This window comes from Actinia tenebrosa, unplaced genomic scaffold (assembly GCF_029948245.1).
Source record: "Actinia tenebrosa isolate PJP-AT-01 unplaced genomic scaffold, QUT_ActTen_1.0 PGA_scaffold0__85_contigs__length_37466705, whole genome shotgun sequence".
NCBI lineage: Eukaryota > Metazoa > Cnidaria > Anthozoa > Actiniaria > Actiniidae > Actinia > Actinia tenebrosa.
In genome coordinates, this window is record NW_028292569.1 from 22,332,601 (window position 1) to 22,356,955 (window position 24,355).

Genomic DNA, 24,355 nt, shown 5'->3' on the forward strand with positions numbered 1-24,355 from the left:
AACTGACCAATAAAATGACAGTAAACAAGACATAGATTGAACTGACAGCAGTGCTAGCCAATCAGATTTTCATGTTCTCATGCTCTTATTAAATCAATGTGCTATCTGATTGGCTGGTGAAAAATATTGAAATTAATGTCACAATATGATTGGTTAATGATAATAGTTTATCAAAGTGGTTCCGGTTGGAGTATCCACACAGTAACTTAGATAATCATTCTATCCCGCCTAGACTTTACTATACAAATACACATAAATGTCTTATCATATAAAAAAAAAATTTCTTAAAAAATTTTTTATCCTTATAGACAAAATTCAAATTTTTCAAAAAAACATATCTTTGAGAGTTTTGATAAAATTTATTATTAAGATATATAAATGATATCCTCAGTAATCCAGGTGTGAATTAGTAGCTTTTTTCTGTCTTCCTGTCTTTCTAATTAAAATCAATAGGATGCTAAACTTAGAAAATTTGTAAGGTTGTTGATGCCTGATTGTATTGGTTACCAAGGTAACAAGAGATTATGCCAAAAGATAGAAAAGAATATTGAAGCTAATTGTGGTTTATGGTATTTAGTTTCCTTGATTGAGATAACAAAAATGGTTCCTTAATTTACTAGAAATTTTACATCACATAGAAAAGTGTTTTTTGTTTCTCTCTCTTTTTTTTTTTTTTTGTATTGTGTATTTTTTATTTTCTTATAGCCAACTTGCTGTGCTTATTTATGAGCATATTTGAGCAAAAAAATAAAAAAGTCAGGGCATTATACTTAAGGAAAACTCTCGTAAATAAAACAGAAGATATAAAATTCTGGTTAAAAATGTTTTACAACAAATACCAAAAAATATATATATATAAAATTGATTTTGAAATTCAAAAACATTTTATAAAAAAAAAATTGTCTTGTTAAAAAATGAAAAGTGACTTTGATTAAATTATAAATATTTTAAATTTATATTTATATTCATATTCAATAATTCATTCAAAATATTTCATGGGCCTTCTGTAATAAATAGATTATCACATGTTTAGAGCTTGATATCATTTTTATTGACAAGTTTTTTGTATAATAGCGAACGAGCGAGTTCTCAACATGTGAGCAATATTATATGAAAAACAAGTGAATAAAAATGATATCAGGCTCTTAACATGTGATTATTTGTTTATTATACATTTAGGGTCGATATTGATTGGTCGAAAGCTAAAATATTTCGTGAGATCTTATTGGACAGTTTTGCCGTGAAGTGATATCGTATCACTTCACTTATATGGTTTTCATTCACAGCTTTATTTCATGGATATCGACCCTAAATGCGTAATAAAATAAACCTCTGTATCTTGGGTAAAGTGTTTTTCATCTAAGACCACGTCATTGAGAATAAGATTCTTTGTTTGAGTTGCATCCTCATTCATGTGTCTTTTCATGTGCACATGTTAAACAAAGAAATAATAATCTAGGGAATGACATGTGGTCTGAAATGGGAAACCTTACAACCAAGGTAATTTTCGTTTCTCTTTTTAATTTTTTTTTTTCATTTCCTATCCGAGTTCATTTTTCCACTTATTTCATTTTCTCAGTCCTACTTCATCTTATTTTCCATTTTTTTCACTCTTGTTTATATTAATTATTCAACTTATTTTTTATTTATCTTTTTCAGAGAGGGGCACTATAGTGTGGCTAAGCTTATCCTAGACAGCCGAGCAGAGGTAAACAAGCCGTCGGGCAGTGAAAACAACATCCCCTTGACACTAGCATGCTGGAAGGGACATACCAAGGTGGTAGAACTGTTACTGGACCATAAATCTAATATAGAACACCGCAATAAAGCTGGATGCACCCCTCTAATGTTAGCAGCCAGGTGAGTCAAATTTTTTTAGTAGTCTACTAGTATTAAGCCCTTCCTGGAGGTTATTTACATGCAAGAATACCAAATGGGGGAAAACTGTGCTTGAGGACTTGAATATAGAGTACCAACCAAGGAGATCCCCAGCCTGTTTTTTTCTTTTTCAAGGACATGGGCACAGTTTTCCCACAGGGAGCCCAATTTAGATTAAAATGGATTGTGAAAATAAAATCAGAAAAAATCAGAAAAATTAAATGATTGATTTTTTTAATAATTCATTAAAAATGTTCTAGTGCATTTTTTATTGATTTTTTTACTCTTTCATATTACGGAGGACATTATCTTGATCTCATTTAAAAAACAATTAATAATTTAATTTTTCTAATTTTATTTTGACCATTCACTTTAATCTAAATTGGGCTCCCTGTGGTGTTCCTCTCTCTGGACCAGCATTAGATAAACAACAAATATTTTACATCCCAATATAAGTCCCTTTTCATTGAATACACTTATATCTCTTTTTTTCATCTTTTATTTTCAGGGAGGGTCATGTAGAAACAACACAGCTTCTTCTTGCACGTGGAGCAGAAATCAACAAGCCATCAGGGAGCAATGATGACACACCCCTGACACTAGCCTGCTGGAAAGGTGAGCGTGAAGACTAAATGTGTTCGAAATGCAAACTTTTCTCAGGGAAAAATTCAGAGCTCTAGGTGGGATTCGATTTGTTTGCTAATATTGTGCTTGGAGCTCGGAGTTTTTCAAATCATCCTTGGTTTTGAAACTTCCATTAATGTCTTCAAAAAATAAATCCTCTATGGCGTGTTTGAGTCGATAAGAAATATGAACTCTCAAAACAGAGAAAAATTAGCCAATCAATGATAAGCTTGACTACATTCCAACGTGCTCCAACTGCCTGATAAATGTGGAGCCATACATGTTTGTCATGGCTCATTGAAATTCGAATTTATTTTTGCTTATGTTTCATGTCCATTAACTTAAAATGCTAACATTAGGTGACTTTTATTGAGTGGTATACAGGGTTTTCAATAGAATCCGGCAACTGGCAGATTCCACCGTCTACTTTTGCCAATTCGGCTGCCTACTTAGCCACTTCCCAATGTAATTGTAAATTTTGATTAAAGTTCTTTAAAGTTCGTTAAAATAAATTTTAACCCAATCTTTGTTGCTGTACTACGAAAACTGCAACAGAATTGAAACTACGACAATCGTTGTCCGCCATCTTGAATTTTTGTGAGAAGAGGGAGACTGGTGACAAGTATGCCTCAATTACATGCTCCAGTGATTTGCGGTTTACCGCCTACTTTAATTTCATAACTGCCTACCAAAAATTTTATTGAAAACCCTGGGTATATAGTTTAATGTACCATCTTAGTAGTATAGGGAATGGGGGTTCCAGCGCAATCTCAACACGGGCAAGACCCGTGTCAAAAATCCACCTACGGAAACAACCCCACTCAAGTGTGGTTGGGGGCAACAGCGCAAATATGTTAGTCTATATATGGAGTGCGAAGATTGTAAAGAGTTTGTTTATGATTTCTGTGTAAAGTGCTTGAAACCCAAGTTTGTACCTACTAAACCAAATAAGTATATTTGTTGTGGTAAGAAAATGCAAATAGAAGACGACACGTCAGCACAGTGTTACGAGTGCGGTAAAAATATTCGTAATGCCGTGCCTTGTGCTACCAGGGAACAATATTATTCCAACGGAGGCCGTAAGAAGACTCCATACAAAAGAATAAAATACTTCAGAGACTGGATGAGTCATATCCAAGGCCATCGGCCGGTATATTTAGACGACGAAGTAAAGAAGAAAATCATAGACCATTTAGAAGAACCAACGCCACAAAGCCTACGGAAAACGCTGAAAAAATTAAAGCTAGGGAAATATTACAAAGCTATTCCCTATCTTTTGTCTGAAATTACCGGTAAGTCTATTCCCGAGGTTTCTGATATGAGCAGAGCCGAGTGGATGTTTTGTCGGCTGGATAAGGATATTCCTTATTACCCTGACGTAATTTACGAAATATTTTACGAAATAGACCCCAACCACCCCCTGTTAGGATGGATTCCGAGGCGACAATAACATATTACGCGTAATTCATACGATGAATTTATATTACGCGTAATAATTTGCCAAATAAGGTTATGCAAATAATTTATATTACGCGTAATAATTCGCCAAATAATTCGTATTACGCGTAATAATTCACTGAATTTATATTACGCGTAATAATTCACTGAATTTATATTACGCGTAATTTCTAGACTGACGTTCAATATGTAAATAGAACCCCGTCACGCTCTTTTCGAAGCAGATGTTTACTGAGCAAGCTTTCTTTGAAGCTCTTCTTTTGCCTCCTGGTAGATCTTTTTGCGAGATTCCTCGGAAAGATCTTTTACGACTGTTTTTTTATTCCTTATATCCGACTTTAGTTTCTCGTACTTTTCCTCTTCAGCTAAGATAAGCGAGAATTCTACGTCGTCTATCTTTCTGTCACGCAAAGCCTTTGAGACGAGGTCAGTGATAGTATTTACTTTAGCCCTTGACAGAGCTATTGTCGTGTCATGCTTGGATATTTTGCTTGACAACTGTTTCATAATACCCGTAGCAAAAGCCGAAATGATACCACAGGTTGCCCCAACGCCGGCCAAAGGAACTCCAACGATTATTCCCGGTCCAGTAAGCGAAGTAGCAACGCCGGAGCCCGTTAACACAACAGATATGGATCCTGAAGTTATCGCAATCTTATGTAGCGTACTCCGGGCTCTGACGTATTTCTTCCTGACCTCCTCATAGTGTTTTGTCTGCCCTTCCAAGTAAGCGAGGATTAGATTTGCCTTATTCAAGCGGAAGTTCTCGGCGTTTAATTCGTTAGGTCCCTCCCTAGGTAAATCAGGATAAAGCGGAGGTGCTGATGGTATAACATCCATTATATACTAATGTACGACGCTTTTGGAAATAACATAGAGGAGCAACCACATAACAGCCACTGGAATTGGGAGGCATTTAAGAAATTGTATCCCAAAGCAGTAACCTCGAAGTTTGAAAGCAGATCTGACGGGATTTACTTCAAAGAGTATGATGACTTAGTTTACAGCAATAAGGATTTGGAAGAGGGATTGGAAAAATTACACCCAAAAACACCCGTTCATAAGCCCGTTTATAAAGCGCCTAATTTTCCAAGGAATCTATTATTAACCACGGAAGATTACCCATTTTACGATGCTGAAGGTGGTGTAAACAACTTCGAAAAATTGGTAACGCATCTAGAGATTTTAGTGGGTAAGCAATCATTTAACGTAGTAGTAAGGAATATCTTTAAAGAGACGATGTTGAAGCATACGTCAGGTAAAGAGGCCAGGGAATGGTTAGCAGGACCCAACATGCGGTATTGGTCACAGCAGTTAAACTTTGCTATTTGGGCCGCCACTAAAGGTTGTGGTGTTGCCGCGGACATGTTCCACATTTCATTTATGCGGTTTCACGTTGCCTTTACGGTAAGGAGGTTGTTGAAGGAGCTTAACGTACCCCTACCGGGAGATAAGGCATTTAATCCAATGAATAACCGATATGACGCCGCAGCCCTGGAAAGGTTAATTAATGAGTTCAAACCACAGCAAAAAGATTTTCGTTATAAGGAGGGTAAGACGCATGGGCTGGGTATAGTTTACGTTTGGGGTGCCAATGGTGAGAAGCCGGCTGACTACGGACATCAGGAATACCCAAGTAATGAGTTAGAGTTCGGTGATATGGGCGGCGATAAGGGTAATAATTCATTAATTACTAGAATTCAAACAAACTACCCCGGCACTTGGGATCCGTTCGTGTTAATGAAAGGAAAAGGTTTAAGGAACCTAGCCAGGATTAACCGTAGCATTGAAGCATTCGTGTACTGCATCCTGGGAGCGCAGGTAAATACCCGCAACCCCATTGTTGGATCCCAAGGCGCTTCACAGGAAACGCAACAAGAATTCCTAACTTTATTTGAGTCTGCAATAATAGAGAACAACATATCCAAGTCGGTGCAGAGATATCAATTAGCGGTGCAGCAGTCTAAAGTGCGACTGGATTACGCTTTGTCACCTGGTTGTTGGTTAATGCCAAGTAATTTAGTTATTAACGCCAATTCCGTTGTGGGTTATGACAACAAGCTGCAGCGAGCTACTAAGGATATGAAGTTTGGGGTGAATGACGTGAACTCTGACACTCTTAGGAACATTCCTCACTTCGTAGAGAAGCCAAAAAAGTCACACGAAGCGAAGCTACCCGTAGTTAAGAAACCATCGAAGAAGGCCCATGTTATGCCTACGATACCCGAGGAATACGACCATAACTTACTAAAAGCCAGCTTAGCAGCCGCGGGTGTTGGTCTGAGTTATTATATATGGCGATGAACAACCCCTACGTAGCTGGAGTAGATTGCGTTTATACGACTTACGCAGGCGAGAAAAAATACACCCAGGCATCTTGGGTTGATGTCACGGGCATGTCCGTGGATTTGAACTACTCAGGAAAGAAGTTAATCCTTTGTAGCATTTGCATTGGTACGAGCGGTCATGTTAACGTGGGCTTTAGGTTCCTGGATGAGAATGGCATACTGCAGCCCATGCGTACGAAGACGAACAATAGGGAGCCTGCGCATTTTTCCGTAGAGCCCAACCCCAACAGCGACGAAAATCATTCCGTTTGGACTTTCCACATGGTCGCCGATTGCCATGGGAAGGTAAAGCTGCAAATGCGCGTAGATGACACCGGGAGCGTTTGCATGAATAGCATAGAAGATCAGAGAGATATGGCTTATAATCACGCCACCATTAGCACCCTTACGGTGGTGAGCCTTTAGGAGGAAATTTATTTCCCGTAATATATGAACCCACACTTAAAAGAAACATATTATACCTACTATTTAGATCAAAAGTCGTATGATGAAGGAAATAAGTGGCTTGATATCGGAATGTGGGTTAAAGTTGGGGGTTTAGCATTGATAATGTGTACTATTAGCATTAACACGGGATCGGGTGCAAACGCAGCGTTTAGGCTTGTTGACGAGAATAACCACCCATTACTACCCTACAGAAAAAAAGATAATGATAGGAACCCAGCTCATTTTTCGTTGGAGCCCCAACCGTTAAGCGGAGAAGACTTAACGCCGGCTACTTTTCATATGATAGCCAATTGTCAATATGCCAAGCTGCAAATTCTCCCCCACGATGGTGGCGTAAGGATAAATCATGTTGGCGGCACCGCTGTCGTTTCCAACGCGGTCTGGAATCATAAGCCCATTAGCACCATGACTGCTATACCCTTGATACCAAATTATCAAGGCGGTGCGAATACTATCTTTACTTATCCCCAGTCGAGGACGCCTCGGGCGCCTGACGACGATAAGCCTGACATAATATACAAGGATAAGATTAACCCCGCATCTTCTTCAGGAGTACCACGCCAATAGCGATGACTAATATCCAGATGTTATTCCCCACGAACTTCAACAGTTCGCCGCCGGCCCTAAGTGCCAGGCTAAGAACGCTACCCAGCAGCCCAGGAAGACCGGCTGCCATCTTTTTTCCCAAGTCCGTTAGTCCATTGCCTAATTTCTTTACGCCCGCGCCTGTAGCCTTAAGCGCGGATAGGATAACTCCTACTACGGTGCTAACAGCGACCGCAAACGCCAGCGGAACGCCATACTTCAAAAGGGCTCTTTTTACCTTTTCCTTGGTGGTAAGCCCCAGCTCCTTTTTCAGGTTTTCCTTTTGCGCCTGTAATTCCGCAAGGTGTACCTGAAGGGTTTCTGATTCCCTTTGGGCTGCCTCCCTTTCCTCTTCGGTACGAGTCTGGTCCGCAATTATTTCCTGCTGCCGCTCTATTTGCCCCTCCAGGTCTTCGAGGGCCTGATCTCTCTGCCGGATTTGCTCCTCTTTAGTGTTAATTTCGGCAACCAACTGCCGCCGTTCCTCCAAAGAGCCGGTTATGGTGATATGCAAGTTTTTAGCTTCTTCCTTGCTCATATCCAGATCTTTTAGAGCAAGGTCGAAGGCGTGTCTGGCTCGGCCTCTTTCGTCTAAAGCCGTTTCAGCTTCTCGCTTGAATTGCAGTATGACTTCGTTCTTGTCCTTGATTTCTTTCTCTTGAGCATCGGTTAGCTGCCGTATTTGTCTTTCATACTCTGTTTCCCTTTCCATTAACGTTTTTTGCAGTTCGATAGCGCGTTTTTCTAGCGCAATCCTTTCATTCAATGCTTCCATACCTTCTAACATGCTTCGGGTGGCCTCTTGAAAGCCCCTTAATCTTGCCACGTTAACCTTGATCGAGCCATTTTCGTCAAAAAGGAGCTGTGGTTTCGTCCAGCGGTCTTTGTCGGGTTGTCTCAGGTCTCTGACGCTTATGAGGACTTTGTTTCCTTTTTCTGTGAGTCTTATCGCGTCAGTGTCAATGTGGGGATGACGCATCCTTAACTCTCGCGTTGCCCACTCTACAGTTTCCCGCGCGGCTGCCTCAGGCTGCTCTATGTTTTGAAGCTCCAAGTACTCAGGGACGGGGCTGCCGTGGTTTTTCGATTGCCACATGCGATTCAAGGCTGCCTTGAAGCTTTTCCACCTACTACCGTACTTGTTTTCTAGAGCCATGTCGTAGATTAGGGGGTCGGTTTCCGCGCCTTTAGTCCATGCGTCGTATTCTTCGTCGTTAATGTCGACTTGACCTTCTTCGGTGGTGGGGTCAAAGTCTTCGACTTCCATTATATATGATAAGCTCGAAGTTAAACCCCAACGTATTACCTAAGCAGGTTGGCGGACTGAAAGCAGAACGCACCTTTCACCGTGTTACATTCACCCCCAGCAGCGCAAAACCAGGGGAGACGCTGTACGTAGGCGTGCCCCGTCTAACGGATAACCTAGTCTTAGTACCCGGCACCCTGGCTTTGAGGTTTGACCTAGCAATACAACCAAGCACCAAGGACAAGCGCTATGCCGTCAATAACGTGGGCAGGAACCTCGTCTCTAAGATGAGAATCAAGTTCGCAGGGGAATCCCTCTTGGATTTGAATAGGTACGATTTGTTCACCACGTATAAGGATCTGTGGTTGACGACCTTTGACCGTGCACAAAAGATAGAGCAGGGAATTGGAAGCGTTATTCTTCGTAAGCTTCGCAGCGACACCAACCCGGCGCCTACTGACTCCAGCGGAGCAACCGCAGTAGCAGACGCAACAAGGGTAGTAACTGCGTACGGTACCAAATACGTTATCCCTTTGAACTTTGAGGTGATTACGAACCATGGCGTGTACTACCCCAGGCAGTTATCCGAGTTGCAGTTCGAAGTAACCCTGGCGGACACTACGAACGTCATAGGAGGAATGGACAGCGCAATCAGTGGAGCTGTGGATCCCTATTCTATTACCAACTTAGAGCTGCAGTATGAGACCGTGTACAGCGAAGATCTGGCACGTAGCGCCGGCATGGAATATAGCGCCGGGAAGGCATTCCTTTACGACCACGTAGTGATGTATAAGACGTTCAGCTTCCTGGATAAGACGGATGAGGTTATCAACCAAAGCATTAACCTCCCCCGAAGAAGTCTCACGGGGTTGATGTTGGTGTTTGCCAAACCCTACGAGGCTGGTAAGCGCGACTCCGAAGCCTTTCACAACCCCAACATTACTAATGTGGGGGTCAACATAAACGGCGTTCCAAACAAGGTCTACTCGCAGGGAATAAAGCCTGCAGACGTGTACAGAGAAGTAAAGCGTAAGTTTGGTGACCAGGTAAGTCCCGAGGAATTCTTCAATGATAAGTACGCGCTGTGGATCGACATGCGCACAACGAACGACGAAGACCTACATGGTCAGGGTTTACGTCTAGTAAACACCCAGGATGGTATAACATTGGAGATCAAGCGCACCAAGAATACCTCCGCGGGCGACGGCGATAAGATAAACTGCTACGTCTTTGTCGTGTCTGACGCGCAACTGAGTGTAGAAATGAATCAGCTAAAAAGCGTTGCCTATTAAAATATTCCTTACGTATAATATGCTCCGCGTATTCAAAAACGACGAAACTAAACTGCAATGCATAGTGCAAAGCGATAAGCTGTACTTTAAGGCGAAAGAGGTAGCAAAGGCATTAGGTTACGCAGACACCAAAGATGCTATTAAAGTCCACGTGCGGGATAAGCATAAGAAGAGGCTTAGCGAATTTAGAATAGAGGTGAATCGCCTCCCTTCTGGTTTACACCCGCAATCCCTGTATGTGACGGAGGCTGGTTTGTATCAATTGATATTCAGCTCCAAACTGCCAACGGCAGAGTCGTTCCAAGATTGGGTCTTTGAAGACGTTCTACCTACATTAAGGAAAAAGGGGAAATACTCGTTGGATAGTCCAAATAAGTTAGTCTTCAAGATCGAGACTGAGTTCGACTTACAGAAGAAGGTCATCGATAAGATACGCAGGTTTTACCCTACGCTGATATTAGCACCTGGACTCGGGGAATTGCAAGATACCAGCAGTAAAAGGATAAAGTGCTGGCAAAAGGGCTACCAGGCAGGTCAACCCGACATCTTAGTTCTTAACTCCCATAAGAAATACAATGGGTTATGTCTGGAACTGAAGACGCCAAAGGGTAACGGCGTATTGTCCGGCAAACAAAAAGCGGTATTGACGCAATATGAAATGAATGGATACTTAACGATGGTAAGCAACGATTACGATCTGATCTGTAGGGAAATCGACCGTTACGTCGACGGCATTCGCATACCTTGCCCTGGTTGCGTTAAGGCTTTCAAGTCACAGGAGACGCTACGAACGCACCGAAAGATATTTCATAAATATAATGATAGTTGAACAAACTCACTGGCGCGAATTAATACAAGGCATTTCATACGAAATAAAAAATTACGTCGTCTTCGAGGACATTAACCGTTTAAGGTTGGTTCTCTTAGACGGCAGTCAAGAGTACAGTTTGTGGGCTCCTGACTGCGTACGGTACGTACTGCAAGGCGAAGAGTACGCTCACATACGTAGCTATGGTAAAGTCAACGGTCGATGGAAGTTCGACGTTGAAAGAAAGGCGGAGGCTAATCCATTGTGTGATTAGTCATCCTCATGGGCTTCTAGGTATTGGTCTGCTACGTCGGACCTCATTTTTTCCGACATGAAATCAATCGATATCGTAATCAAGGCTCCTCCTGCGAACGCTGCGACGTAAGGTAACATCATATATTAGACCATTCTTTTCGTATTGCAAGGTAATGGTCTAAAGGCTTGGGACCTTCGTACAGGCAACACCAAATATGTTGACCGCTGCGTTGACAGCCACATTTATCGCAGATGCCGTCCCAATGTTCCCTATTCTCCCATTTTACTCCTTCGTAGTCGTCAAAGCATACGAAATCTTGGTCTATTTCTTTTTTACGCAGCACTAAAGCCCGGCTGGTTTCAAGGGGGCAACATCGCTCTGCTAAATCGCCGTGGGTTTCACAGACAACTTCTTCGAGGTGGTAACGCCGGCAGCGGTATTTATGCCAGTTTTCTTCGAAGAGGGGTTCATCGCATCGGCGGCAATGACCTTTAAGGCAGACTCTATGCTCGCGGTGATATCGTAGGGCCTGTACTGTGGAGAGTTCCTTACCGCAGTCACCGCAAACAGTGCTGATGGTCTTCTGACAGACTTTCTTGGAAAGATGGTATTGCAGTCGCTGCTTGCTACTAAAAGCTCTATCGCATTGCATGCACTTCATTATATATACCTTATTTTTTATTGTTAAATTGTTAAACCCTGTAAGAGGGTTTTAGGATAGGGTCTATTATTTCTTGTTATTTTGTTAAGCCCCCATTAAGAGATGAGGTATCATTCTTTCTCATCGTTGAAACCAGCAAAAAGATAATCATGTTAACCATTCTTCGATTTAACAAAATAACAATAAAAAATAGGTCCTTACTTGAGACCTCTTTGCAGCATTTAACAAAATAACAATAAAAAAGAAAGACCTATGCTAATTCCTCTTGCTGGGGCTTAGTAAGATCTTCTTTGCGACCTCTTACTCTTCTCGAACGTCGTCTAAAGTCCTTTGTGCTTTAGTATCCGCGGGGCACCAATGTCCAACGAAGTCTTCTTCAGAGAATACCTTATTACAGTGACAGCAGGTGTATTTTTTACGCGGTTTGGGTATCGGTTTTTTGGGAGGGATTATGCAGTCAGCAGGTAGTTCGCACGTAATGCAGTCCATATATCTATGGGGGATATCGAATGAAGTCCTTAATGGACTCCTTAGCCCAGCCCGCCATTGTCAAAAGCGCACCAAACCGTTCTGCGCGCTTCAGACCACACATTTCATCGTACAACTCCTGCACGCGCTCTTTTAACCGGTCTATCTCCTCCCTTTGCATTTCTATGGTGTCTCTTTTATCTTTTGCGTCGGCGGCAATCCTTCTTACTGCTTCCACTGGGTCCATCTATATATGGACCCAGATCACATACCTTGTAACGCTCTGATAGTAGGACCCACCGGCTGCGGAAAGACCCAGTTCATCGTGGAGCAGCTATTAGGACCCTTTAGATACCGCTTCGACTACATAGTACTATTATGCCCCACCTACGTGAATAACCGCACCTGGGAAGGCATAGGCAGGAATGATGACGACTTCTTTGTAGATATCTTAGACCCTAACGAGTTATCCAGCCATTTGAAGTTCTGGCATAAGCAATTCCCTAAGGATACGCAGACGCTCCTCATATTGGATGACATTGCCTGTGGGGACGACGTAAAAAGGCGCACCTCCGAATTAGTGAAGCTCGCTTTCAGCGGCAGGCATGACAATATCAGCGTTTGGTTGCTCTCGCAGCAGCTTACCAGTGTCTCTAAACCCTTCAGGGAAAACATAGGCTCCCTGGTCGTATTTTATACTCCGAGCAAGTCTGACCTGGAAACCATTTTAAGCGACTACGGCGGTGAGATAAGCAAGGAACAGTTACACGAATACATGCGGCATTTAAGAACACGCCAACATTCCAAAATGATTTTCTCTTTGAGGTTTCCGTATGATGTTAACATATATGAACATTGAGCAGCTCTTAGATGAAGTCCCCACACAGTTAGATGAAAGTAACCTCAAGGAACAACTTAACATCCTTGTGTCTTCGGGGAAGTGCAAAGAAATGATAGGCAAGGAACTTACCCATGAGCAAGTTAACGAGTTGTCAGAAGAGGAGGTTAAGAAGTTCCATAAGAGGTACGAGGCTGCCCTCGCAAGTAAGACCACGGACGCCGTAGCAGACTCCGCTATCCGACTTGCCACTAAATTGCTTGGACTTGCACTGCCCATAGACGACGTGGAGCAACTACAGAAGGACATAAGAGATGACTATGTCATATCCCAAGAACTTAAGATAACCTGTGGGTGGTTGTCTTTGAAGTGCGGTAAGTTAATGGCAGTCGCCTCTGCGGCTTTGCACGTAGCTCAGCATGTCGACTTGAAGGAGGTACTAGGTTCCTTCGGAACATCTTGGAAGGACTTCAAAAAGGACAGAGAAGTTGAAAAGGTCTTTCAGGCGGCACTTGCTGAGGCACCTAGTCAAGTACCTGCAAGTGACTTATCAAGTACTTAGTCAAGTTGTTCGCGGGAATTACCCAGGTCGCCTCAAGTACCTAGTTAAGTACTTATCAATTCCTTCAAGTCCTTAGATATAAATGAGTGAAGCTGAATCGAAGGCGGAGGAAACCCCTCAAGTAGAGGAGCAACGAATCACCAAGGCTAAATCTCCAGGCAGAGTTGCTGCCGGTAAGAAGCTCGCGGAGATGAATAAGAAGAACAAAGCAAAGAAGGAGGAAAAGGTGGAGGACGAAAAGGAATCCTCCATTAATCCTGGGTACGTCATTGGCGCGGTAGGAGTCGCTATAGCAGCAGGCAGCCTTTACTTACAATGGCGGGCTACGAAGCCAAAAGTAAAGTGGGAGGCCGTACATGTGCCGCCAACATATCACGCACCTGTGGAGGTTAGAAAAAGCAAAATCCCTGAAATGGAGTAGATTTATCACCCGTGGCGACCTAGATTTTCCTTCTCGCTTTGTAATATAATGTCGACCGCGTTGTTGAAAACTGTTGAAGAAGCAGCTATCATTACTTCTATTGTTGCGGGTATTGGTTGGGTAGGTAAGAAAGTGCTCAAAGAAGACTTTACTGAAGACCCAAGCAAGAGCTTCGCTAATTTTGCTAAGATGACCGCTGCCGTAGGCGGGGCTATCATGGTAAAGGATTACCTACGGAAGGAAAAGTACCTACCTAATGTATAATGGTTAGCTTAGTCGCAGGTGGAGTCATTGCAGCTTTAGCATTCACTGGAGCTAATTATGGTGGTCAATATTTAGATAGATTAGTTAGAGGCGACAAAAGCGGTGCCGCCGAAAGAAAAAGGCACGACTTAGCGCTGGAGAAATATCAAAGGGACGTTGCAGCTTGGAATGAAAAAAGACAAGCTTACAGGGATTGGTTGGATAAGAACTACCAAGACAAGATGCAGGCAGACAAGAACTTCGAAAACACAGACTACGCCTTCAAACTTTATGCGCAAGCACACCCCGACTTTAGGATGAAAAAGCCTCAGTTCAAGAATTACTACCAGCCTTCTAAGAAACAAAAAGACAATGAGCTGGTATTTGTAGGAGTTGCAGGGCTGGCCGGAGGCGTGGCTTTGGCGTATCTAATATAATGATCGTCTTTTTGGAAAGCGACAAGAATAACTTTACTACTTATCTGAATCCCCCCATCAAAGCCTATAAGGTTAGGCTGGTTAGTTGCTCTTTGTACAATTCTTGGTATAATTTAATTAATGGCTTTGTCATCGGAACTTCCGGCACCAAACCAAAAATACCAGATTCCCATTACACCCCCATAACACTGGCTAAGGAGCTAGCAAAGCATGGATATACTCTTACCACAGGATTACCCCATGAAATGACATTCAAGAAAAATAGTGGGAGCGCTAATTTAAAGGACAGTTCATTGGTAGAACTCCTAGGTCTTACTAGTACCACGATAAATAGCGGCAGTACATATGATGTGAAATGGAAAGTCGCATCCTCTTACGAAGTCTATTGCGATTTAGTCCATAGTTACAACAATGGAGAAAAGTCTTCTCTTATGTCCAAGTTTCTACCTAAGGGTAATCCATTTGACCCAGTAGAATACACTCCCATTTCTTTGAGCTATGACTTGTCTAATTTGGTAGAAAGCATAAACATCACCATTAAAGTGGACGGAAAGACGGTGGATTTCAATGGACGTAAGATCAATCTTGTTTTATCCTTCGCTTGAATCAAGCGAAGCGCGATTCTATTCATATAATGGGCCGCGTAGAGGACAAACTCAAAAGGATTTACTATGGGCCTGAGGGCTATTGGAGAGGAGCGTCGGCCATCAAGAAACTCGCGACCGCGGCCAGGGTATCAGATGAAACGGCTAAGAACTGGTTGAAAAAACAAACCCTCTGGCAGGTTTATCTTCCCGTGCCTAAGTACATTCCCAGGCCCAGCTTTACCGTAAGTGCCCCCAATGAAGTTCATCAGGCGGATTTGCTTTTCTTGCCGCACGATAAGGTGAGAAAGAAGACCTATAGATACGCTTTGACCGTAGTGGATATCGCAAGCAGATATAAGGACGCCGAACCCATAACCAGCAAGGATTCTGGGGAAGTCGCAGAAGCCCTAGGTAGGATTTATAAGCGCGTCTTGAAATGGCCTAAGCTGCTGCAAGTGGATGCGGGGACGGAGTTCATGGGCGTGGTTACTAAGACCCTGAAAGACCACGACACTAAGATTAGGAGAGCTAAAGCAGAGTACCACAGGGGTCAAAGCATTGTCGAAAGATTCAATAAGACCCTGGCCGAGCGTCTCTTTGGGTACCAGTATTGGAAAGAGCTGGAAGATCCCTCCAAACGCAATAGGGAATGGACTCAGAGGCTCCCCCAGGTCGTCGCGGCTTTGAACAACGAGGCGGCCAGGGCTACGGGAATAAAACCCAAGGATGCCATAAAAAAGAAGCACGTGGAACACAAGTCCTACGTCAGAAGTTCAAGGGCGGTCTTCCCCCATGAAAAAAAATTAGGTAATGTCACAGTCCGATATCTCTATGAGCCGGGCGAATTAGAAGGAGGATCCAAAAGAGCTACGGATCCCAATTGGTCTTTGGAAACTTACCAGATCCGAAGTGCGATAGCTAAGAAGGGTCAGCCCCTCTTGTATTATCTTCATGATGGTCCCGCGCGTGGGTTCGTCATGGAAGAACTGCTTATCGTGTGATGTCCGAATGCTATCGTATGCACTCCGTCATCACACATCCATCGCTTACCGTCAAATGCAGACAGTGACGCCTTCTCCTGCGTGACGTTATGTATCTGATGACCATAGCTGCGCAGGCTGTTCATCTTATGCCGCTGTTCCTTGCGTGTTCGTAATACGTTGAGGTAGGACTCGTGCGTAATGTCCTTCTTAACCACGTACTTTTTTACACCTTTAGCTTTCTTTTCTACGCCGTCTAACTTCAGCACGCTGTACATCTTTGGTTTCAGACCCACGTATTCCACGATGGGTTTTCCTAACATTTCGTCTTTCATCTTCCCAATTACCTTCTTATTCTTCGCAGAGTAAAGGAAGTGCTCCTTCGGGTAACCGCTGGTGTCGTACTCGTCTATGTCGGGGAGGCAGTCTTTGTAAACGTCTTCCGTTTGCACTTCTAGAATTAGGGAGTCGGTGTCTGTGTACAGGAGGCGACAGCGGTCTCCGTACTTTGGCTTAAGCTTATCGTAGTAGAACTCGTACATAAGCAGCTTCGATAGATCCAGCACCGTAAAGCCTGTGTAAACGGGCTTGTTTAGTAAGAGGTTTGCCCTTTTCATGTGAATCACGTAGAAGTTCAGCATTTCTACGTATCTAACGAAGCCTGGCTGTGACACGTATGCTTCTGCTTCCTCTTTGGTGCTGACTATTTTTACGCTTACGCGCTTGCGGATGTTCTCCATTGTCTTTCCGAACACGCTGTTGTTCATCAGTTTGAAGAGGTTTTTCTCGAAGTCATTTTTCGCTGCGGTACGCTTTTGCGTGTTAAAGTCAATGTAGGGGCGCATCCAGGGCTCCTGCGTGAATTTTAGGACTCTGTGGATCTTCTCTACGCGCATTCCGTGTCGCACGTAGAACTGCAGGTTGCGGTAATGTACCACATACTTCTTCTTATCCATCAGGTTCATAGTTAGTTTCCTGTACGGTTTGTAACCAGGGCACATTTGCTTTTGCAGCGGACTTAGCTGCTTAAATGGTATCTCTATCGCTTCTGGTGCTAAGGGGAACTCATTGTGTTCGTCGTGCAGGCGCTCTGGGTACTCCAGATCCACTTCTAAGACGTAACCCTTGTCTTCCTCCTTTCCTACCTGCATGTAGAAGTCTATCGGCTTCACTGGATCCCATTCGAAGTCTCTCACAGGTAGGTACTGTGACATTGCCCAGCCATAAAGGTTATTCGCATCCAGGTAGTAAATGTATGTGGTTGGTTTCTCTGGGTCGTGCTCTACTAAGGGGTTGTTTGCGCGGGCGTAACGTCGGCTGGGTCCGCATACGCCGCCACGAATACCGTCTTCCATAAACCGATACATGTCGTACTCCGTTAGGAGATCCAACTGCGCATTTGTCTTCTTTAACAAAGCACTCCAGCTGAGCCCAGGAGCCGTGTAGAAATTAGCGGGATCCAATCCGTAATATTCCATAGCCATCTTTCTGAAGCTTTGGAAAACATCTGCAAGCAGCACTACGTCAGACCTTAGGTAGATGTCGTGGTAGTCACCCATGTTCTCACAGGAGTACTTTTCCCACACGTCTAACGCATGCTGGTACTCCTCATCCTTTATACCGGACTCGTTTAGGGTGCTGTAGAAGCGATCTTTGGGTGGTAGGGGTTCTTTGAATCGATCCCAGGAGTCCATGTATTCGTATGGGTAGACTCCTTTCTTTTCCGCGCCATATTGACTGGAAATGGGAAAGTTGGTGTTATACTTTACGAGGTTTGCTAAGGAGTCCGCCATAAACTGCTGCGAATCTAAGAACTTTAGCTTACCCACAGTTACGGACATGTAGCGCTCTTTGTTGTTGGGTATGCATTTGACGTCGGAGCCGTCTGTTCCTTGTAGTAGCAAATGGGAGTCGTAACCGCGGAGGTTGTGAAAGAACACCGGAATCTCCATATCTGGATTTACTTTGAAGTTTATATTGCATTTCCAATGAGCCGCTCCTCTGTATTTACCCGTGATGTGGCAGTGATCCCTAACCTTATCCACATAGAAATCCTCAACAAATGCTTTGTGGCAGTGAATGCAGTGCGTGGAGGGCTTCCCCGGCTTCTCACCTTTCTTAGCATACTTCCCGCATTTAAAATGAGCTTCTCCTAGATACTTTCCATCTTCATCCCACGCTTTCTTGGCTCGTCTTCCAAACTGAAGAAGCGTATGTTGACAAATGTGGCATTTTTTTGCCTTGTTAAAAGCCTCCTGGTTCTCTTTGGTAAATTCCATCTTCTTTGGACATCTTAATTGTTCTCTAATCTCTCCCTCCTCTTCTCGCAATGCTTCTAGAAACTCATTAGCTGCGTTCTTACCTCGGTAAATCACAGGAGGGTTTGCTTTACCGTCTGATCTGACTACTATGTAACCAAAGGAGCAGATCTCGTGTAATCCTACCTTATTCGTGGCGCCACGTTTCTGCTCTTCCTTAGTTATCAACGCTTCAAAGTCTGCATATATCACGTAAGGCACCTGCATCTGCTTTTGATGGTCTGAGTAGGATAGGTTCTTATCTGTAGGCATCTGGATCCGTTGCGCCACTTCTTCGACTCCGCGGCAGATCTCATCGTGTTTCTTTAGGGTATTTAAGGATGTAAATGACAGCAAGCAGCAGTCACAGAAGTACTTTTTGCCTTTGTGTTTAGTATGTCTGTAGAATAGTCTGCTAATGTGTTTAACCCATGAGTAGTGTCCGCCGTGGTAGAATAAATGTACGCGCTCTCCTTTACTTTTTGACAGAACTAACGGTACTATCGTCTGCTCTCTGACTCCGTAAACGTTAATTGCTAGATCGTTTATTTCCTCAAATATGGGGATGTCTATCAACTGCATGGGAAATTCCACACCATCCCACTCTAAATCATCTGTGGGATACTTACTTGTCCTACAGGGATCCTTCTCTGCTGGATACAGTGCAGACCTGATTGCCCACATAAAGCATCGATTGTCTTCATTCTTCACGTTTACAATAGCCTTCTTCCTTTCTACCCACGTTGGTAGCGGTACGTAACTCCCCCCTCGTATGGGTACGTACCTGGCCATACTTATCTCTATTCCTTCAACCTCCTCTACTGTCCAACCCGATCCTTCTTTCGTGTAGTTAGACAGCGACTCCATTAGTGCTTCTAAGGCTTCACTGAGTGACCTATCCAGATTCGTGGATTCTAATATCACTAACGACTTTGATCGCAACATTGCTGTCGTCATTACCTCGTCTTTTGACAAACTTACTTCTACCATTATGCTCGCTTTCAGGGCTCCTAATTCTTCTATACCTTTTCGGAGAGTCCTCTTAACCTTCCTTTCTGACTGACGCCAAAACTGTCTAACGTCAATCTCACCGTTACCGGGTATTGACACCGTGCTGAAGTTGCTTTGGGATTCCATCTATATAATAGGAAATATTTTATACCTAATACCAAGCACTTTTTAGGTCGTCGTAGTCGTACTCACAGTCCTGACAATGCCAAAACAATTTAACCTTAGTCTCAAACTTCTTACCACATCCACAATCATAACTGCCCATACACTTCGCCTTCATTTTCAAATGCCTTTTCAAATCCGCTTCTTTCTTAAAAGTTCTCTTACATTCTTCGCACTCCATATATAGACTAACATATTTGCGCTGTTGCCCCCAACCACACTAGGAGTGGGGATTGTCCGTAGGTGGATTTTTGACACGGGTCTTGCCCGTGTTGAGATTGCGCTGGAACCCCCATTCCCTATACTACTCATCTTTTACACAGGCCATGTTGGCGTTGTGGAATTGCTTCTAAAACACAGCTCAAAGGTCGACCACCAGACAAAGACTGGTTGTACTCCCCTCATGGAGGCCACAAGGTAATTAACAGCCTTACCTCACCCATGTAGGGGGGATAGGAAGTTCTGAGGGGAGGAGAGGGTCTCTGGAGGGTATATTGTGTAGTGCCAGAAAATATCCATACCTCCCCCATGGAGAGGGATTGGAATTTCCAAGGGGTGGGGAGGGTCTGAGGAAGATATATTGTGTAGTACCAGAAAATACCCATACCTCCCCCATGGAGAGGGATTGGAATTTCCAAGGGGTGGGGAGGGTCTGAGGAGGGTATATTGTGTGGTACCAGAAAATATCCATGCCTCACCCATGGAGGGGATTGGAATTTCCAAGGGGTGGGGAGGGTCTGAGGAGGGTATATTGTGTAGTACCAGAGAATATCCATACCTCACCCATGGAGGGGGATTGGAATTTCCAAGGGGTGGGGAGGGTCTGTGGAGGGTATATTGTGTAGTTCCAGAAAATATCCATAGCTCCCCCCATGGAGGGGGATTGGAAATTCCAAGGGGTGGGGAGGGTCTGAGGAGGGTATATTGTGCAGTACGAGAAAATATCCATACCTCCCCCATGGAGAGGGATTGGAATTTCCAAGGGGTGGGGAGGGTCTGAGGAGGGTATATTGTGTAGTTCCAGAAAATATCCATACCTCCCCCATGGAGAGGGATTGGAATTTCCAAGGGGTGGGGAGGGTCTGAGGAGGGTCTCACGGATGACTGATGGTGTCTTTTTGATCATTATTTTGTTTAGGGAAGGGCATGTTGCTGTTGCTAAGCTTCTTCTTGAGCACTCTGCCAACGTAGAACTACCAGACAACTATGGTCAAAGCCCACTTTTCATGGCATGTTGGAAAGGTAACTTCTAGATTCACTAATATCAATCTAAGAATGCTCTCCTCTCTATCCCAGCATGTTGCAATGATTACACAGTGGTCATGGTAATGCGTTGGTTCCTTGATTTAGCCCATATCTAGTAGCTGCAGCCAAAACCCAATTCAGAAGCATATTACTTGGTATACAAGTATCCCTCTCCCATACTGTCTCGTATATTCCTAAATTAGGATCCCATTATCTAGCTTAACAGATCAAAAACAGTTTTCCGTGTTTAATACTCTGATCAAAACACGCGGGATCTTGAGAGAACATGAGAGGAGCTTAGGAAACCACGACACGTAGCGGAGTGGTTTCCAGTTTCTCGATTGTTCTCCCAACATTCCTGACAGTTGCAATACTCGCGCGCACTAAAATGATGATAACGTGTTTTGATACTCTCATCAAACATGGTTTTTGACCAATCATAGCGGGCATAGTATCCCAATTATTTTATAATTATCAATCAGACTCCAAAACCCAGGGTTAGCCTTATAACAGTGTCTAAATATTCACAAATACCAACAGTAAAGTAAAGAATGCGCAACTTCAACGATACACTGTGGAATTCTGCGGACCTTCACTGGAACACGTGAATATTCTGCACAATGTCGAAGCTAACCCTGAGCAACAGACAACTCAAAGCTGGAGTATTTTTTTTTTCCTGTTATACTACTGATTCTGTTTTTGCAGGTCATAGAGATGTAGCAGAACTGTTACTTGAAAACACTGCAAATAGAGACTGTAGGACCAAGACAGGCATAACACCTCTCTTCCAGGTAAACAAGTGTTTCATCCTTTAACCCTTTCAATACTAGAGCCTAAAAGGGTCCAACACAGGTTCTTTCTGCAACATAATTAGGGTGTTTTTATTTCTCAATATCAAAATAAAAGATATATGTCCTAGGGGATGGGTAATTGAAAAGCAAAAATGTCTTTCCACTTTAGGAAAAGGTGTAGCATTTCCGGTTGGCCAGATTTTACTACTGGCACAGGGTTTTCAATAAGATTTTTGGTGGGCGGTTATGAAAAATAAAATATGAAATAGGCGGTAAACCAGAAATCACTTGAGCATGTAATCAAGGCATACTTGTCACCAATCTCACTCTTCTCACAAAAATTCAAGATGGCGGCCAACGATCGTAGTTTCGATTGCATTGCAGTTTTCGTAGTACAGCAACAAAGATTGGGTTAAAATTTATTTTAACGAACTTTAAAGAACTTTAATCAAAATCTACAATTACATTGGGAAGTGGCTAAGTAGGCGCCCAAATTAGCAAGAGTAGATGGCGGAATCTGCCGGTTGCTGGCTTCTGTTGAAAACCCTGCTTGCAGGCAAAAATAGTTTTAAACTACAAATTGGAAAATAAAATGGCAGGGAAATTTTGCTCCACCAAAACTATTTGTCCTGTCAAAAATATAAAAAAACTGTCTAGCCATTTTTATTTTCTATTCCGAGCCATTTTTATTCGTAATGGTAAAAACGTTGGGTTCAAAACACATACAGTACATACCTTATCCTTCATTCTCATACCCAGATCCTTTTCACCAAAAAATCGCAGGCTCTGGTGACAAACAAACCAGATGACCCAGATCCTACTTTGCTAGAATGCATGCTCCACAAATTCTGACTTCCGGTAAAAATTCAAACCTTCAAAATTCAAAGCAAATAAGGTGTTTGTTTCTTGAAGTTTTTAAAATAAAATTGAAGACTAGTATACTCGACGGTTTGACGCCCTCCAGCATTATTTTCAAGAGTGAAAATAAAGCAAGGTAATAATTTGAATGCATAAAGATCTGTAGATTCCTCATGGGAGTCCTCATACATGTTCAACTAATTGAATACCTTATGATGTACGAGGACTCCCATGAAAACAGTTGATTATGCAAAAAAATAAACCAATCAAATTAACGGCCGATTTGTGTGTTACCAGAGCCTTCGATTTTTCGTTAAAAAGTTGAGAAGCCTTTGGTTATGTATAACAGAAACATCATTCAATAACTGTTTTCTTATGTTTCCCATTTTTTTCCACTTTCTAGGCCTGTAGAGAGAACCATGTGGAAGTTGTAAAACTGTTATTGGATTATGGTGCAAGTGTCAACGCAACCTTTCCCAACAGCAGGTACAGACATGAAGAATAACCTTCAAATGCTATGGGTCTGAAAGGAAATTTTGTCAAATGAATTCTATAAACTAAGATGATACCTTGATATGATGCACAGCTATTTCTCCCTTATAACATTCATCAGTCAGTGATGGGTCTTGGCTGTTTTTTCTTTCTTTCAAACTTCATATTTTACAAAACCCTGAATCAACTCCTGGGCTGATATAAGTTAGGGCATGGGTAACTCACAGATCAAACCCTGAAACTACCTCTGGGCTGATCTAAGTCGGGGCATGACTAACTCACAGATCAAACCCTGAAACAACCAATGGGCTGATCTAAGTCAGGGCATGGCTAACTCACAGATAGAACCCTGAAACAACCAATGGGCTGATCTAAGTCAGGGCATGGGTAACTCACAGATTGAACCCTGAAACAACCAATGGGCTGATCTAAGTCAGGGCATGGGTAACTCACATATTGAACCCTGAAACAACCTCTGGGCTGATCTAAGTCAGGGCATGGGTAACACACAGATCAAATTTGACTTGAGCTTGTTAGGTTTTGCGATGGGAGGAAAACCAGAGAACCATGAGAAAAACCCTCCAACCAACTTGCATTCAAGTGTACAGCCTGTTTTACATGTTTCTGCTAATTGTCTTTAAGTGTATTTTGTCATTGAACTTATCTAGAATATCATTGTTTTCCAGAGAAAATCCTTTAACCTTGGCTTGTGAGAAAGGTCATGCTGAACTGGTATCGTTGTTACTAAGAAGGTATCTTGACTGTTTATCTGTTGTTTTTCTTCCTTTACATTCATTAACGAAAGCACTCTTTAGGTGTCCGTGACCTGTTATACCACTACACCACCCTAACCACTAAAGCTGTACAAAGAATGACAGGGCAGAAAAACGGTTTTTGGCCTTTCACCATAAGGACAGCTTTACGTATCTAATCTCAATATTTTGTAAACACGTTCTTTTGGAGCCAAATAGCAAAATATCAAATGCGACCAAAATGTATTGAATGCGTATTTGAGATATAAAGCCGTGTACTTTGGGAGAGGTGATATTTTGATCAGCAGAAAACTGACATTTTTGTAATTACTAAGTAGATTTCGTCACGAGTTTCGAGCAGCAGTGACACAAATGAAACGCCTAAAAATTTGGAGTATTAAACTCAGCTAAGTGAAAAAATCGTGAAAGTAGCGGGCTTGTCGTTTTTCTGCCCTGTCACAAAGAATCGTATTAGAGTGTATACCTGTACCATATATCTGTAAAAACGCTCTTCCTGTTGAACTCAGGAATGAACTGTGCATCGGCAATTTCAAATCAGCTGTTAAGACACACCTTTTTAAATTAGCTTTTACTTAGAATTAATTGAA

The 24,355-nt window shown here is 42.8% G+C and overlaps 1 protein-coding gene across 3 annotated transcripts in view; it reads left to right on the top strand.

Moving 5' to 3' along the window:
* Nucleotides 1-24,355, top strand: part of LOC116303848 (uncharacterized) — a 44,863-nt gene that overhangs the window by 4,474 nt on the left and 16,034 nt on the right. For all 3 annotated transcript variants that reach the window (XM_089025790.1, XM_089025792.1, XM_089025793.1), the window contains exons 3-9: nucleotides 1,660-1,860; nucleotides 2,387-2,493; nucleotides 19,933-20,026; nucleotides 20,748-20,851; nucleotides 21,560-21,645; nucleotides 22,907-22,989; nucleotides 23,682-23,747. In XM_089025790.1, coding sequence (XP_088881916.1) covers nucleotides 1,660-1,860; nucleotides 2,387-2,493; nucleotides 19,933-20,026; nucleotides 20,748-20,851; nucleotides 21,560-21,645; nucleotides 22,907-22,989; nucleotides 23,682-23,747 — 741 coding nt within the window. The remainder of the gene's footprint in view (nucleotides 1-1,659; nucleotides 1,861-2,386; nucleotides 2,494-19,932; nucleotides 20,027-20,747; nucleotides 20,852-21,559; nucleotides 21,646-22,906; nucleotides 22,990-23,681; nucleotides 23,748-24,355) is intronic.